The sequence below is a fragment of the Sebastes fasciatus genome, chromosome 1 (assembly GCF_043250625.1).
Source record: "Sebastes fasciatus isolate fSebFas1 chromosome 1, fSebFas1.pri, whole genome shotgun sequence".
Lineage (NCBI taxonomy): Eukaryota > Metazoa > Chordata > Actinopteri > Perciformes > Sebastidae > Sebastes > Sebastes fasciatus.
Genome location: NC_133795.1, coordinates 7,766,634 through 7,782,086, shown reverse-complemented (window position 1 = coordinate 7,782,086; position 15,453 = coordinate 7,766,634). Strand labels below are relative to the sequence as shown.

Sequence of the window (15,453 nt, the reverse complement as noted above, 5' to 3'; positions counted from 1 at the left end):
GATGTAACCACAAACATGTAGAGACGATGATGGGAAACGCAAAAAAACCCAAACCTGTTGCTTGCAGCCCTGGGTGACGGGGCTTCAAATCACTTTTTGACAAACACTCTCAGTGAGAAAGAACGGACGTAAGTGCATTGGCCGAGGGAACACCCAGCACCCCTGGCAGGTGGTGGTGTTGGGGCTTGATAAAAGTCTGGGCCTCTTTTCCCCTCTCTGCTCCCCCTCCTGTACAGGATCTAACAGCACACACAGCCTTGATAACTAGCACACACACACACATAACTGAACCCAATCACCCCACAGGGTTTTCACAGTATCATCACAGCAGGATCTGCCATTCAGTTTCGTTCTGAATGCAGTGACACAGCAATAACATAACATACTGTAAACACAAATAAGTCACGTAGCATTTTGTACTCAGTGTGACAGGATTAACGTCCCTTTTGGACTTTTGATGTTTCATTTTACCAATCAAAGAAGAAGTCCAGAGGCATCTTTAAGTACAAAGTCTTTATTTCTATTTTTTTTGGTATGGCTTCTTTGAAGGGACTGTAAAAGACATCTTTGTTGAAAAAATCTAGAGAATTTCTGATGCAACCGGTGAAGGATCTACAAAGGAGCATCTACTGTAGTTGCCGTGAACCCGGGCAAATCCACTGACATGGTGACAGGACAATAAAACAATATGAATACGACACCTGTGGATCTGCAGGTATGCCTCTGCATGTTAAATGACATCAGTGCCACAACTATAGTCATAGTAACAAAAACAATCTATTTTTAACTTAGTACCTCATATAAATACCTACATATAAATATTGTAAATGTACTTGATGACTGAAAACATTTGAAATTGCTGTACATGAATGTCCTTTTGAGAGCAACAATTTGTGACAATCGCAGTGATAAAAGGAGAAAAGAAAATACACTGGTGTTTGAGCTCAGTGTCAGCTACCTTTCAACAACGATACACAGCGCTCCTGGTCCCCGTCGCCCACATACTGCATGTGATTATCTACATCCATTTGAAATTATCAAGACCAAGTAAGCCAGATTAATGTGACTGACTGCTGAAAGGCCAGTTACAAAAGGGCTCTGTGCACTTGGTTCTGTGGTGGGGGAGGAGGGGAGCGCTTGAAAAACAGGAGATTCAAAAAGGAGTTTCTCTTTTTATTAAGGCCTCTTTAATTAAGAATTAAAAAAATGTGAAGTCCTGACATCACAGTCGCAAAGCTCCCACTGTCTTATATACTGAAACTTTCTTTCCGTTTTGTCCTTGAGGTGAAATATCGCATTGTCCTCCTGTGTTGTGGAGCTGAACGCTGGAGGTTTGTTCATGGGGCAGTCAGGTCTCTACCTGGGATGAGACCACAGATAGGCTGAGAGGCTGGCTATATGCCTCCCCAGAATCACCACCTCATATCTGACTGTCCCCGAGTGTCCTAAAGCAGCAGTGCCCTTCATATCCGCCCCAGATACTCCGGAGTTGGGAGGAAAGAGGTGTGACATGTCCCAGACAGCTCTCCAATCATCAATATGTACCATGGACACACGCAACTTCCACTGATTGAGCCAGAAACTTAACATTTATAATAATGGCATACAAACATATTGACAATAACATTAATACAATAATAAAGGACGATAAAAATAATAAAAAGAAAATGAAGTGTCAGCTTCTGGAAGCCCTTGGAAGCCTTGGAAGCGACCACATACTTTATGCTGTTTAGCTTCCCAACCTGAACCTCGACAGTCCTCCCAACCCTTTTACCCTTTAACCAATGAGCAAACAGCTCATCCTGATCGTATAGTGCAATAGTCCCACCCTTTTTCCTGAAAGCCCTTCCTTACGATAGCTTGGTCACCTGAAGGGCGTTTTGCCATCCTGTGTCCGAAGGTCTGCGTCCTCTACTCCCTCCTCCTCCTCCTCCGCCTGTAACGCTCCCTCTTCTCCGCTTCCTTCGCAGACTCACTGCATGCGGTCCGGCTGGATGTGCTGCTGCGGGGCGTAGTGCAGGAAGGCCTGGGCCTGGCCGGCGGCGGAGGGGAGGGACGGGTGGACGGTGGCCGCAGCGGTGGCGGCGGCGGTCTGACTGGCTGTGGGGCTGGTGGCGTAGCTGTACCCCAGGAAGCTGGCTGGGGAGGCGGCGTACGGGTACTGCTGCTCAAAGGCCGCCTGGGCGTACTGGGCGTAGGCTGCGCTGTAGTCCATGTAGGGGCTGCTGCTGATGGAGGAGGAAACCTGAGTGGGCATCACCAGGCTGGGCTGCACATAGGCTTGTGGGTAGATGTATGGCTGGGTCAACCTGTACACAGAGACAAAGACCAAACAGGGGGGGTTATTAGACAAGAGGGGCTGAAACACCAGAGCAGAGAAATCTCAGGGTCTGGCTTCCATTGTTTACATTGCTCCCAGAGGGCGGGCATGTTGGGACTATAAACTCTCTGTTGGTGTTCTGAACTTCGAGAGTTCTCACGCGGCTATCCACTGTTATTAAAGGCTAATTAGACGAGAAGCAAAAGGAGGTTAGGAGGCGAAGGTGACTCAACCCTCTGTCTGTGTCAGTTAGTAAAAACCTACAAAACCTGTTAGGTAGGGCCTCCTGAGGTAGACGGGAGGGGCGGACTGGAGGGGGGAGGGGGGTGAATGACAGAGTCAGCCGTTACTGGCAGGTTTTCAAGCTCAGGCATCAACACAGTGTTTTAACAGCTGCTGCTCTTCACTCGCTGAACACAAACACACACACACACACACACACACACACACACACACACACACACACACACACACAGGGACATAAAAAAGGGGAAGTGCATGAAGGCAGTGCAGAAGTTGCCATCTCTTAGTTCTCACTTGTGTGTAAATCTCGTGCAGACTATCGCAGGTGATGGTGCTAGCTGGGGGGAGGGAATGGCGGCGGGGGAGCTCATCAGGGTCGGGTGCCAGGCTCTGCCGGGCCTCGTGGGCCAGCTTTCAAAATGTAGCTGATTGGAGCTGTGGGGTCTGGGGACTGTGCCGTCTCTCCTTCTCTTTCTGTCTTTGCTTTGCCACTTTACCCAATGGAGGAAAAGGAAGGGAAGGGGAGAGGGCCTTAGGAGTCTATTTTTAGTCTGGATTTGAAGTATCTCTCCTGGGTTTGTTGTCTACAGGGAAGGATGGCAGAGAGAGTAGAGTAGAGAGAAGACCCCCCCCCCCCCTCCATTTAAAGGGTGATGCAACTGACTTTTTAAGAGCCATTATCTTTGATACTACGCCTTTGGGGGGAAAAACATCAACAGGCACACACACCCCGAGACAAAGACAAGATAATCACACCAAATGTCACTTTGACGTACGCTCCTCAGCTGCATCTCAGTACTGATGAAAATAGAGTTGTTCCGATACCGATACAGTATCGGACGCATTTCCAACGATCCGATACCAATAATTTATTAACCCAGAAAAAAAATCAACTTGTTTAAACGAAAATAATTTATTCTTCACCGCCCCAAAAACAGCCTTCACTGTGCTGTCACCCTGGATGTATCATGGCTGCCACTGACGACAACTGTTTTAGAGCAGCGAAGAAGAACTGATTGCAGGTAGTTTGTCACGTGACGATAGCAAACAAAGACTGTGCGCTGCGAGAGGAGAGTGTAACGGTAGACAGAGCGAGAAAAACGTCGCCCATTTAGCAATATTTCACAGTGGAAAATCCAACAAGTAAAAACGACGATTTGTACAGTATGTAGTTGCCAATTTCAACACTAGCAATCTTAAAAAACATTTGAAGATGCATCACGCAAAAGAGCATGACGACTTCACCGAGGCAAAGGGGGAAAGAAGGACGAACCGCAGCAGCAAACGTTGGAAACTGCATTCAAATGACGAGATAAATTCCACAAAAATATTATATTTATCACGCTGGTATCGGATCGGTACTCGGTATCCACCGATACCGCAAGTTCAGGTATCCGAATCAGTATCGGGAAGGAAAAAATGGTATCGGAACATCTCTAGATGAAAACCTTCCCTTCATGGACTGTGTTTTAATTTCAATCTAAACGAATCTTCTACAGATTCAGTCCAGGAGAACAATAGGATCAGTAATGAGAGGCAGCCGTGAAGTCAACACAGCAAAAGATGGAAGCATGCATGGATAGGGATGTCATCACGCTCTCAAACACACACACACACACACACACACACACACACTCTCCAACCCCCCATCCCATCTTTTCCATCCACCCACCCACACACCAGTAACAACTGCAAACCCCAAACCATGCCATAATAGGGAAAGAGTCACACCGCAATCAGCAAAACCTCTTCACTTCATATCACACAGAAGAGAAAAGATTAAAAAAAAGGCACTTCAATCCATCACAGCACACCGCACTGCACTCTCAAGCCATCACTGGCACCTTGGAGAGAGGCTGGCTGAGGGAGGAGGGGGCAGACACTTTCTGTCAACCCCCTCCTCGGGACTAGTCCTGCACTGTGGGCATCTTCTGATCCGCTGCTGGTACACTGGTCAGCTGGCAGCAACCATAGCAGAAGGTTGGATAGGAGGATGGCAGTGATTATTGTCAGCATTAACAAAGAGATGTGAAATGTGTATTTGTAAAAACTTCCCTAAAATTCAGAACAACAAGGCAAATCTCACCTATGATATGACATTACAAACATACAAAGAACGATATATTAGAGGTGGGAAAGAAATTCACCTATGTATCGCGTTTTTTTTAACAATTTTTAAATTTATTTTTGAATGCCAGAATCGATATTTTTTTCATTTTGAGTCTTAACGGAGGGAGAAGGAAGTTATTGCTTTTATTGTTGTAGTCAGAGTAACGTGACGTCAGCCAAAACAAACCGCAGTGAGCCGACAACATTGCAGGAAAAGCAGAGCTAGACATCACGGCTAAAGCTGCATGCTAACTCTGTCATGGACAGGAAATGTTATCGTATTGCGGTAACGTGCGGTCGAGCCAGTCGTCACTCGCATCTCCGTGGTCAAATCGTCCGGCGCTACAACTGTAGAGCACCCATATACTGACATTTATGTTAAATGCATTCAAACGGCCCCGATGGAGATGACCATGGCGGGAGAGCTAGAGACGGACTTGGCGAAGTTAGCGGAAGTATACATGTGTGACTGCATCCGGTTTTCAAAATAAGGTGTTAACAAAAGGAACTGTATATACAAAAAACATATATAGAAATAAGACTGATTGGATTTTATTCACTAGAAGTATAAAACATATGTCCCTTTATAAATTAAAAGAAAATACCACTAATTTATGAGGGAAAAGTATTAATAAATAATGCCTGACAATGACTGATATGTTTGTCTTCAGGACATCTCTGACTACATACATGCTACATACATTTAACTGTATTAATTTAGATATTTTCCAAAGTAAAAGTCCCTAGAAGTGTGTGGTCTAGTGTTAAAAAAGTTAACAAATCGCAATAAATCGTAATATCGAATTGCAATACTTATACATATCGAATCAGCACCTAAGGATCGTGATGGTATGGAACCGGGAGATAGGTGCATCATCCCAGCCCTACTGTATATAGAGCAGGGCTGATGGCAGCTTTAGCTAAGACACCTGCATAAATGCCATGTTTTTTCCACCATGAGAACATTTCTAACAACAGCGCAGTAGAAACGAGTTACAGGAGCTCACGGAGACATCTGGCAAGTGACGGGGAAACAAGTGACAGTGACATAAAACCAGATAACAGTGGCATATAACAGCAGTAAACATAAGCAAATGAAGTTAACCCCCACCCACGAGCGCAATCTACCCTTTGCCCTAACTGTGCTATTGAGCTACGTACAAAGAGGCATTCACTCTCACACACAGCTTTCAAAGATGACCATACATTAACGCCGTGGGGCATATGTGCTTTCACTCCCATCCTGTATAATGAGCTTGCCTGCTCCGTGGCTTTGGCAGTGTGTTGCCACGGGCCGTTTGCCTTAACCTAGGCTTAAAATCAAATGACCTTGTTTAGGTGAAGTGGGATAGAAAATAATGTAAATAATGTGCCCCAAACAGGGTTATTATGGTAAACGAAAACTGAAACTAAAACGAAAATAAGCAGAGAAAAACACTTGTAGTAAACTGAACTAAAAAACGATATCCTTTAAGAAAAACTAAAACCATATTTCCTGGTTAAAACTAATACAAATAAAATAAAAATGAACGTACTTTCATTTCAGTTTTAGTATTTTAGCTATATTATCACTACCGACAAAAGGAGAAAGCATGAATTCCCGTCACCTCGAGACACTGAACCACAGAAATTGAACGGAATTGACATTCAAGGAGACGGCGCTATGTCGTTGCTTCACATCCAACATTAAGTAGATCTGATACTTCAACATCAACCTAAAGCAATAAAAACTGCCTAAATAATTAAATTTAAACTAGGGCTGTCAAAGTTAACGTGATAATATCGCATTAACGCAAATTTGTTTAACGTTATTAATTTCTTTAACACGATTTTTAGGTTGTGGGAGTAAAGATAGTCATATAGAAAACCTAAGGAATCAATTGATACCAACCATGTCATACTAGCTTGTAGCGAAGGAAGCTAAATAATGCTCCAAACATGCACTACATTTTTGCAAGGAAAAACTGGCATGGCCATTTTCAAAGGGGTCCCTTGACCTCTGACCTCAGGATATGGAAATGGGTTCTATGGGTACCCACGAGTCTCCCCTTTACAGACATGCCCACTTTATGATAATCACATGCAGTTTGGGGCAAGTCATAGTCAAGTCAGCACACTGACACACTGACAGCTGCTGTTGCCTGTTGGGCTGCAGTTTGCCATGTTATGATTTGAGCATATTTGTTATGCTAAATGCCTGAAAGTATCTGAGGGTTTCTAGACAATATTTGTCATTGTTTTGTGTTAATTTATTTCCAATAAAAATATAAACATACATTTGAATAATACATAAAGCAAGCATATTTGCCAACTCCCATGTTGGTAAATCTCTCTTCAAGGTACATTTTGAACAGGTACAAAATGTGTGATTAAACGTGATTAACTACGGCCAATCATATGATTAATTGCGATGAACTATTTTAATCGATTGACAGCCCTAATTAAAACTAATGAAAATTGAAAACCTTGGCCCAGATAGATGGAGATGTAATTTATGCTTCTATCTAAAGAGAAGAGGGGGATGGGGACTTTAAGTTGGGGACAGTAGGGAGCTCCTGGGGCCACAGAGATGCCAAGTGTATTGTGGGGCAGTGGCGGGGCGGGGTGGGGGGGGGGGGAGAGTGTGGATGACGGCCAGAAGATCAGAGGTCAGCTGGTTTTGTGCTGACGGACAGTCTGTGTGTGTCTGACATAGCGTCACTCTGCGGATGGCAGCCGGAGACACTAGAGAGACGTGACGCTCACACAGAAAACATTTGATGGCCAGAAACATTACAAATACAGGCCGAAGTAATCGCCACCACGAAGGCAACATAATGAGCCGATGTGAAACGCCTGGGCGATATCACACCGAGCAGCCAAATATTTCTACACGATAACACAAACGACCTTCAGCGCGCATGACTCACTGCAACACAAAGTGTGAAAACCGACAGGACCGGACTGGGTGGGGGAAATTAAACAACACCTTACAATACTTGTAAGACGACTTGATGTGCCGTCCTTCCCTCTTTGTTTGAGAGGATTGTGAATATTCTTTGACAGCAGAAGGAGAAAAAAAAAAGGTGTTTTGTTTGGCACCTGGAGAGGTGAGTTTCCTAGGGAGCACACTGCCTCATTAAGCATTAGTCCCAGAATACACCCCCAGATACCCTCCCCCCCTCAATCTCCTCTTTAACCGCCCTCCCTCCCAGTCTCACACAGAGGTGTCAGTTTTCAGTGTCTCTCACACACTGGTAGCGGCAGCACTTTAATTGGAGAAATTAAAGTAAGAACCAGCTTAAAGGGAAGAAAAGGGGACACATATGACATGGGAATGTGTTGGGTGGAGCGGAGGAGGTGATGCATGAGAGGAGATGAATCTGCAAGCACACTGACATGACAACTCCTCCCCCCCCCCATCAAAACTATGTTCCTGGCCTCAGTGACCCCCTCTGGCCCTCACAGTCCACAGCATCTGCTGACAACAGCTATACACACACACATACGCAGCAGTAAGTCTGAACCAGCACACCACCGCTACACGCAATGCTCCAGTTCCAAATCCTACTTCAGACCTCGTCCTCCTCACACCATATGTTGTCAAAGGGGGTTTCGGGGAGGAGGGGGGGGGAGAAGAGAGGCTGAAAGAAAAGCCACTTGTACGCTCTGCATCTTAGGGAGGCCTGCGTCTGTCACCCGCCATACAGAGGAGCCTCAGAGGCAGGCGGACAGGTGCTCCGTGCGCCTCTCTACGTCTCTGGGGTGGTGGTGGTGGTCATGGGAGATTAAGGGGGTGTAAAAAGGCTGTAATACGAGCCAGCACCTGTCAGGCACATGCCTCAGAGCAGCGCTGTGCTCCACATTTCAAAACCTCAGGGTTTTGGTACCAATCCATGCTCACTGTGGCAGCAGGAGGACGGACAGTGAAGGGACTTTCCAAGGTCCTCCTAAGGTCTTGAAACATGACGGGACATGTCCCTAGTGGACTGAGATTTCCGTCCTAGTACAGAGATATGGCTGATGTACACTTCTTGTATGTATTTTTCGGGTTCATTAACCGCCAAAACCACCAAATGTTTTTTTTTTTTTTTGTCCCTGTAGACTGTCTTGGGATTTCCATGAAGCTCTTAAGCACTCACATGCTCTGGAGTCATATATACTGGATACAGCTGCAAATACTGAGTATTTCAGGGTCTCCAACAAGTAGCTCGCTAACCGTTTCTGATTGGCTCGCTAAAGGTTCAAAGGATATGTACATAGAGTTGATAATCTAATCAAATTCAGAGACATCCCGTCCCCTTCTGACACAGAATAAATGTTTTGCCAATCAGCTGTCGATTAAACGAGTTACCACAGAAAATAGCTAGACCAATAAAAGGCAAAACATATACTATTTTCATGTGTCAGTATCAGTCGGTAAAAGATGTACCGTCAAGCAGCACTTCACCAAAGTCCACAGCAACTTTTCATGGCTGGTAGCAGTCTACAAACAGAAGTTAAAGGAGCAGAAAACAACGCATGATAACAACAGTCTGTTTACCAAACTGACGAAGAAAGAGAACTTTTAGTGGCGCACATGCCAACGAAACACATGACCTATGATGGGATTGTAATAGAGGCGATGACCGCGGTGGCAGAAACGTTATTAAAGGACCGTAAAGACAAAAAATCATGTCCCCTATCGGCAACTTGGTGCTACAAGTTAATGTTTCAGCTCTACCCTGAAAACATATTTCGAACTGCGACTTATGATTACCTTCATTATGGATAATCTGGTGATCATTTGTTTCAATTAATGGATTAATCATTTAGAACAGTGGAAAACGCCCACGGTGAAATGCTGTTTTTTTCCATCCCAAAGATATTTATTTGACAATGAACAAATTGAAAGAGGCTAGAACCAACAAATGATTATATTTATGCTTGATAAATGACAACATTTGTTGGAACAATTAACTGATAAGCAAAATTGTTCTTGATTGGTTTTCTGTTGATCAAATAATCAACCATTTGTTTCAGTACTACTCATATGAATAGCAATGTTATTGTTAGTTTGTATTTTTATAAACACCATGTGTCAAAATGTGTACACAAAACCACAAGTTAACCTGGCGGTATTTTAATCTTCAAGACAGATCTGAGGTTTGGAGAGTATAATATGAACGGTGGTGAGAGATGATATCTGAGAGGTGCGGGGGGGGGGGGGACGACTCATTATTGCAGCGAAATGCTCATTAGCTGCTCAGCGGACCGTGGCTCCTAGACCTTTACATCCAGGCTGTTTCTACAACACAGACACTTCTAGAAAGCCGTCTCAGTGACAGAGCCCACTCAGGCAGGTAGACGAGCCAAGCGGCTCCTTGACAGAAGTCCACAAGTGAGGCACACATTTCACCTCTGGAATGCTCTTCTATTACCACAGATATGTGAAACATCACCCAGCCCTACAAAAACTCAAATATGCTAATAGACTACTTCTGGAGTTGCATGTGGACACAGAAACTGACATGTACTTTCTAGAGGCCCTGTTTGTCAAAGAAATAGTAGCCCAGTGGCGTCCCACAGAGTGTAAAACAAGCGCCCACTCCCGCTCACTTACCCATACTGCCTCTGGATGAGAGCTGGGTGAATGGGCTGCACTCCGATGGATATGCCTGGAAGATAGGAGGCCGGCTGTCAGACTCACACATTTGCATTTACAGAGGAGGACCAGAGAACAATACACAGAGGGCTTAGAGACAGAGGCCGTGTCTGTTTCAAACCTACCACGAATGGAACAACAGTTACAAATGCGCAATAAGAAACAGTAAAGCGTGTATGCACTTGGGGAAACTGAAAGTTATTTGGTATGTACAAATAAAATATGCTGCATATGGACAGAATGGATCATCTTATATGACTAAAACTGCCTGAACCCTGGTCTACCTGCTCACAGCATTAGTTCTTAAACCAGTTTTATTGTGGAGTTTTGTTTTATGATATATTATATGTTTTACACTCCAATCATAATTGGTTGATTAAGATGGAAGCATCATTATTGCCACAGTTTTTTTAATTTAATTGAACCAAGGGCTGGGCGATAATTCAATATGATCATTTATCATCTTTCAGTGTAATCGTATAGAGATGAAATCAGATGTCGTGATACACAATTGCATCACCTAAATTGATAATAACAAGGGCACACTAATCTAAATTTCTCAGAAATCAAATATATGTATTAATCTGATTACTCCGTACTGCATGCATGTAAACATAGTCAGTGTATAGCTTTGATATTAATTAATTTTTTTCTTCTATGAGTTCACTTGAAACTGTTCATTTTCCACTAAAGTTCATAATTAAATGAGAAAATACTTTTCATTTGTCAAGTATTTAATTCACACAGGAGTCTACAATAAGAGGCTTTACCATGTGGTTATTTCATACAGACTATTTATTTAATTACCAGAAAACATGCTAGATTGTTATATATATCGTTATCGAGATATGAAATGACCTATATATTAAGGTGGAAGATTTTGGTCACCCAGCCCTACTTGAACCTTGAAACAACATATATCTCACCTGACTGTATGCTGCGGGGTTTGGCACCCAGGTAGGCCAGGTTCACGTTGGCCTTCCTCCCGTCGATTATGGGGTTGGGATCCTTGCAGGCTCTCTCCGCTGCTCCTCGGTCTGTCATCGTCACCTGGTGACAGAGTCAGACTCATCAACAAACAAGATCTCACCAGAACAAAATGATTCATCAACTCATGTAACGAACAGACGGTAGCAAGGCGTCCCTGGCTGGTGATAAGAGTTGTGTATTGGCAGGAATATGGCGATTAGATACAGGGGTTACGATTCAATCAACACCGTCTTCCACAAAATAACGTTCCCATACAACTAAACTGTATAACCAAAATACGTTGTGAGGGAAACTTACTTTCTCTCGGATTACAGTCGCAGTTTTAAGCATGTGGTTAATGTTGTAAATGGAAACAAAACTACTTAGTTTGGTTTAATAAAAAACATCATGGTTTGGCAAGAAATTACTTAAAAACAACACGAAACAGCAAGAAATGCTTACATTTCACATGGGACACAAACAGGGGTCTCCTGGGGGAAAGTCCTGTGTATTGGACTTCCTTGCTTGTTATACGCATTATTATTCAATAACATTTTTATTCAACATATTTTAATGCACGGTCACTCGCTATACTACCTGCTCTGTACTTTGCTCGTTGTACTACGTCACTCGCTGCGGCTGTCCGCAGACTTAGAAAGGTATTTGTGATACGTAAAAGACAAACGTAATCTGCAAGAAAATAGATTTTCTTCCAAACATAATTGAGAATGCAGGATAGCTGTATGGGAATGTCATTTTTAGGAGACAGGACTGGATTCAATATATTGCGATACTGTAAGCAAGGCGATATATTGGGATTTTTAAAAATCTAATTATAGGAAAACTGTCATAGTATAAAGAAAAGACCACCATATGCATTAAATGGAGAGTACGCAATGAGTACAGTGGGATCTGCATTTATCACAGTTCCTGTAACATCCAACATCATAGCACTACTTTGAGAATAAAATAAAGTATTGATTGAGTTAATCACAAAACATTATATTGTGATACGCTATATTTTTGATATTTTCTTACACCCCTAGCTGGTGACACATCAACTATTCAAGCAAAACAAAAACACTTGAAATGCATTAAACAGGACTGTAGGTCTGCTTATCTCATCATAACCCCCCCCTACAGGCTTTCCACTGTTAAGATTCAGTTTCTCTGAAGAAGAAACTACAAACAAAGCACAATGATAAGCTTTGAAAACTGCCCACAGCAGCAGTAGCCAGCCACTTGACTGCCACTCAGCCGCGGGCAGACCTGCTGAAATATGGTTCTGGGAAGAGCAACAAGGAGCTTATCCAATTAGGGACAAAATATTAAGGAGATTGGTATTAGTCCACCCCTCCTCTCTCCCTCCTGGCATTAGACGAGTCCTTCTGTTTTGATTGCCACGTTCTGCCAACTCAGAGGGTTCAGTCACCTCGGTGTGTGGACCGAGCAGTGAATGTAGGCCACCACCACGGCTTGCATTGTTTAAGAGGATGTTTTTTTTTTAAAAGCAGTACTTCATAGTGGAGGGATCCGGAACAAAGCCCACTCCAGGGCCTGTGTTGTGAACACACAGGAAGGAACGAGGCTGTGTTTACACTGTGAAGAGCCTTGCTGTGGGGGGGTTCTACTAATCCACCTCTAAAGTGTGTTTAGAAAAAAAGGTGCGCTCAGCTTTGGGGAGCCTCCCTCCCTCCCCGTCTCCCCTCCTGCTGCCAGCTACCTCTCCAACTAGGTTGCCTCATGCCACATAGAAAAGTGTGCCGAGTATAAAGTGCTGATCTACCACGAGTAAGCATGTCTCGTCCCGGGAAGCACCCACATCTCCCTGAGCCTGTTTAACCTGAAACACCAGCCTCAATACACAGCCGTTGGATACCAGCTAGACTCACGGGACAGCTTTCCTCCCGAGTTAAGGGAGCTGATGTGTAAACACCAAGAGCAATTGTCTTACAATTCTGACGTTGGACGTAAACAAGCACACATAGCAGTTTTCCATTCCTTCTTTGGCCTGACAGTACTAGTAGTGCTGATGTGTCTTTTCAAAGGTTCTGGTAAATATTAGCATTTCTTGTGCAGCTTCTGTTCTTTGTGTCAAAGAGGGATCTTTATGTGCCTGGACAGGAACAAGATACGTCACCTATTATTGTAGGTTTAAAATTGGACTCATTAATCTGACTTTAAGCAACCGTGGCCAAAGGATCAAGTTGTGGTTAATGTAGCGGTAAAACAGCACTTTTCCCACCATGCAACGTGAGCTGAGATCAGGTAGTTTACATTGTATGAAAGTAATTCATATGGCTTGGACTAGTCCAAAAAAGATAAGATCAAAGGGAAACTCAACATAAATTTGTACAATACTAGAGGGCCAATTTGTTGACGTAGGAATTTCTGTCTCAGCAGCCAAGATGTGATGCAAATCATGTGCTACGGCCGACTGCTCCGGTCCTTGACAATGGAGGGCAGGGTGTGCAAGGTCAACCTCCCCACTGCTCCAAAATAACCATATAAAGCAAGCAAGGAGTGCAGACTGTCTCTCTCTCTCTCATACACACACACAAAGCCATAAGCTGGGGTTGCTCAGGGGTGAGTAAGGGGGGGACTCCATTGGGGGAGGGTTGGTAAAGGGGGGGTTGGACATCAGACATATGTTGAAATATAATCTTCTTAGTTACCCATCAACTTGTGTGATCCCTCATCCTCATTAAGCTAAAATAACAGCCAGCCAGGCAAAAAAACAAAAAACAGAGATGCTGTGCCATTATGCCAGTAAGCTCCAGTGGAGGATTGCCTTTGACATGCATCTGATGCAGCACTTATACATAGTATGGATGTCTATTTATAATAATTCCCATATGAAGAGACCAATGCATACATGCAAACAATAAAAAGCTTCAGTGGAGGATTACAGTTGACATGCATCTGATGAAGCAGTTATACATAGTATGGATGTTTATTTATAATAATAATTCCCATATGAAGAGACCAATGCATCCATGCATAGTATACAAACACTACAAAAGCTTCAGTGGAGGATTACCTTTGACATGCATCTGATGCAGCATGGATATTTATTTATAATAATAATTCCCATATGAAGAGAGGGAGACACCAACACATCCATGCAAAGTATGCAAACACTAAAAAACAAGCATGTTTTAATGACAGGAACTTATCCGTGTGGTGGAATTAAAGCAAACAAGTTGTAATGTGGTTTTGACAATGTTAAAAGTTGTGAATGGGTTGGTGTTTTGTACTCACAAAGCCATATCCTCTGGATTTACTAGTCTGTCTGTCTGTTATCACCACAGCCTCGTCAATGTCCCCAAAGGCCTCGAAGTATTTTCTCAGCGAGGCATCGTTCGTGTGGTACGGCAGCCCGCCGACAAAGATCTTGGTAAAAGTGGTGTCTTTCTGCAGCGGTGATGGATGCATGACTTCCAGGGCTCCGTTCATGAACTGATGCAGAAGCATTGGTCAGCCGGTAGAGAAGAAGACACACCCGAGGCACGCTGGAATACACTGAAGTGCTTTAAAAACCTCCAGGCATCAGTAAAAACACTAATTTATCTATATTATTACTGCAGTTTTGACTACTACGCTGCACGCTGCAGAGCTCCCTCCTGGTCGAACCGGTTGCTTCGTTGACACTGTGAGGAAACAAGTGGAGGGAGCTTTTATATGCCAGGATTTAGACCACGCCCACAGAGAACTCTCGACCAATCAGAGAGGCCGCTGAGTGCCAACATGGGCAGCGGCTCCTCCCATTGGTCCGCCTCCCCCACGGCGCTGTGCTGCACCTGCTTTTGTCCTTTAAGACACAAAGAGAAGCTCGTACTGTACGACAGAAAGCGCGGCTCTGCTGCCACATGGTGCATTGTACTACTGTAATGAGGAAGTAATTGTCTCTGCTACAAGCCCTAAATAACATTTCCTAACTTTAAAAAGCAGCCGTTAAAGTAATGCTTATTATGCTTTTGCTTTGACTTCCCTTTATAATCGTGACATGGTACATATATACTATATTCATTTTTAACAGTCATTTCTGCACTATATTCACTTTTTTTTTAATAGTCGTGTATCACAGCTGTTAACCTGCACTACATTCACTTTTTAACAGTCTCTTCTGCACTATATTCACTTTTTAACAGTCTCTTCTGCACTATATTCACTTTTTAACAGTCTCTAT

General features: G+C 43.6%; 1 protein-coding gene across 1 annotated transcript; it reads right to left on the bottom strand.

Moving 5' to 3' along the window:
- Positions 1–498: 498 nt before the first annotated feature.
- Positions 499–14,931, bottom strand: LOC141754511 (RNA-binding protein 38-like). The gene is made up of 4 exons (XM_074613656.1): positions 14,526–14,931; positions 11,222–11,345; positions 10,254–10,308; positions 499–2,309 (listed from the first exon to the last, which is right to left on the bottom strand). The coding sequence occupies exons 1-4, from the start codon at positions 14,736–14,738 to the stop codon at positions 1,973–1,975; spliced, it is 729 nt and encodes a 242-aa protein (XP_074469757.1). The 5' UTR covers positions 14,739–14,931; the 3' UTR covers positions 499–1,972.
- Positions 14,932–15,453: the final 522 nt, after the last annotated feature.

What these genes read in the sequence shown, in the direction of transcription:
- LOC141754511 (XM_074613656.1), bottom strand. Translation starts at nt 14,738, where the DNA reads ATGCTTCTGCATCAGTTCATGAACGGAGCCCTGGAAGTCATGCATCCA. An exon ending in ACCCCGCAGCATACAGTCAG is followed by an intron (nt 10,309 to 11,221) that starts GTGAGATATATG and finishes CCTATCTTCCAG; the next exon opens with GCATATCCATCGGAGTGCAG. An exon ending in CTCATCCAGAGGCAGTATGG is followed by an intron (nt 2,310 to 10,253) that starts GTAAGTGAGCGG and finishes CTCTGTGTACAG; the next exon opens with GTTGACCCAGCCATACATCT.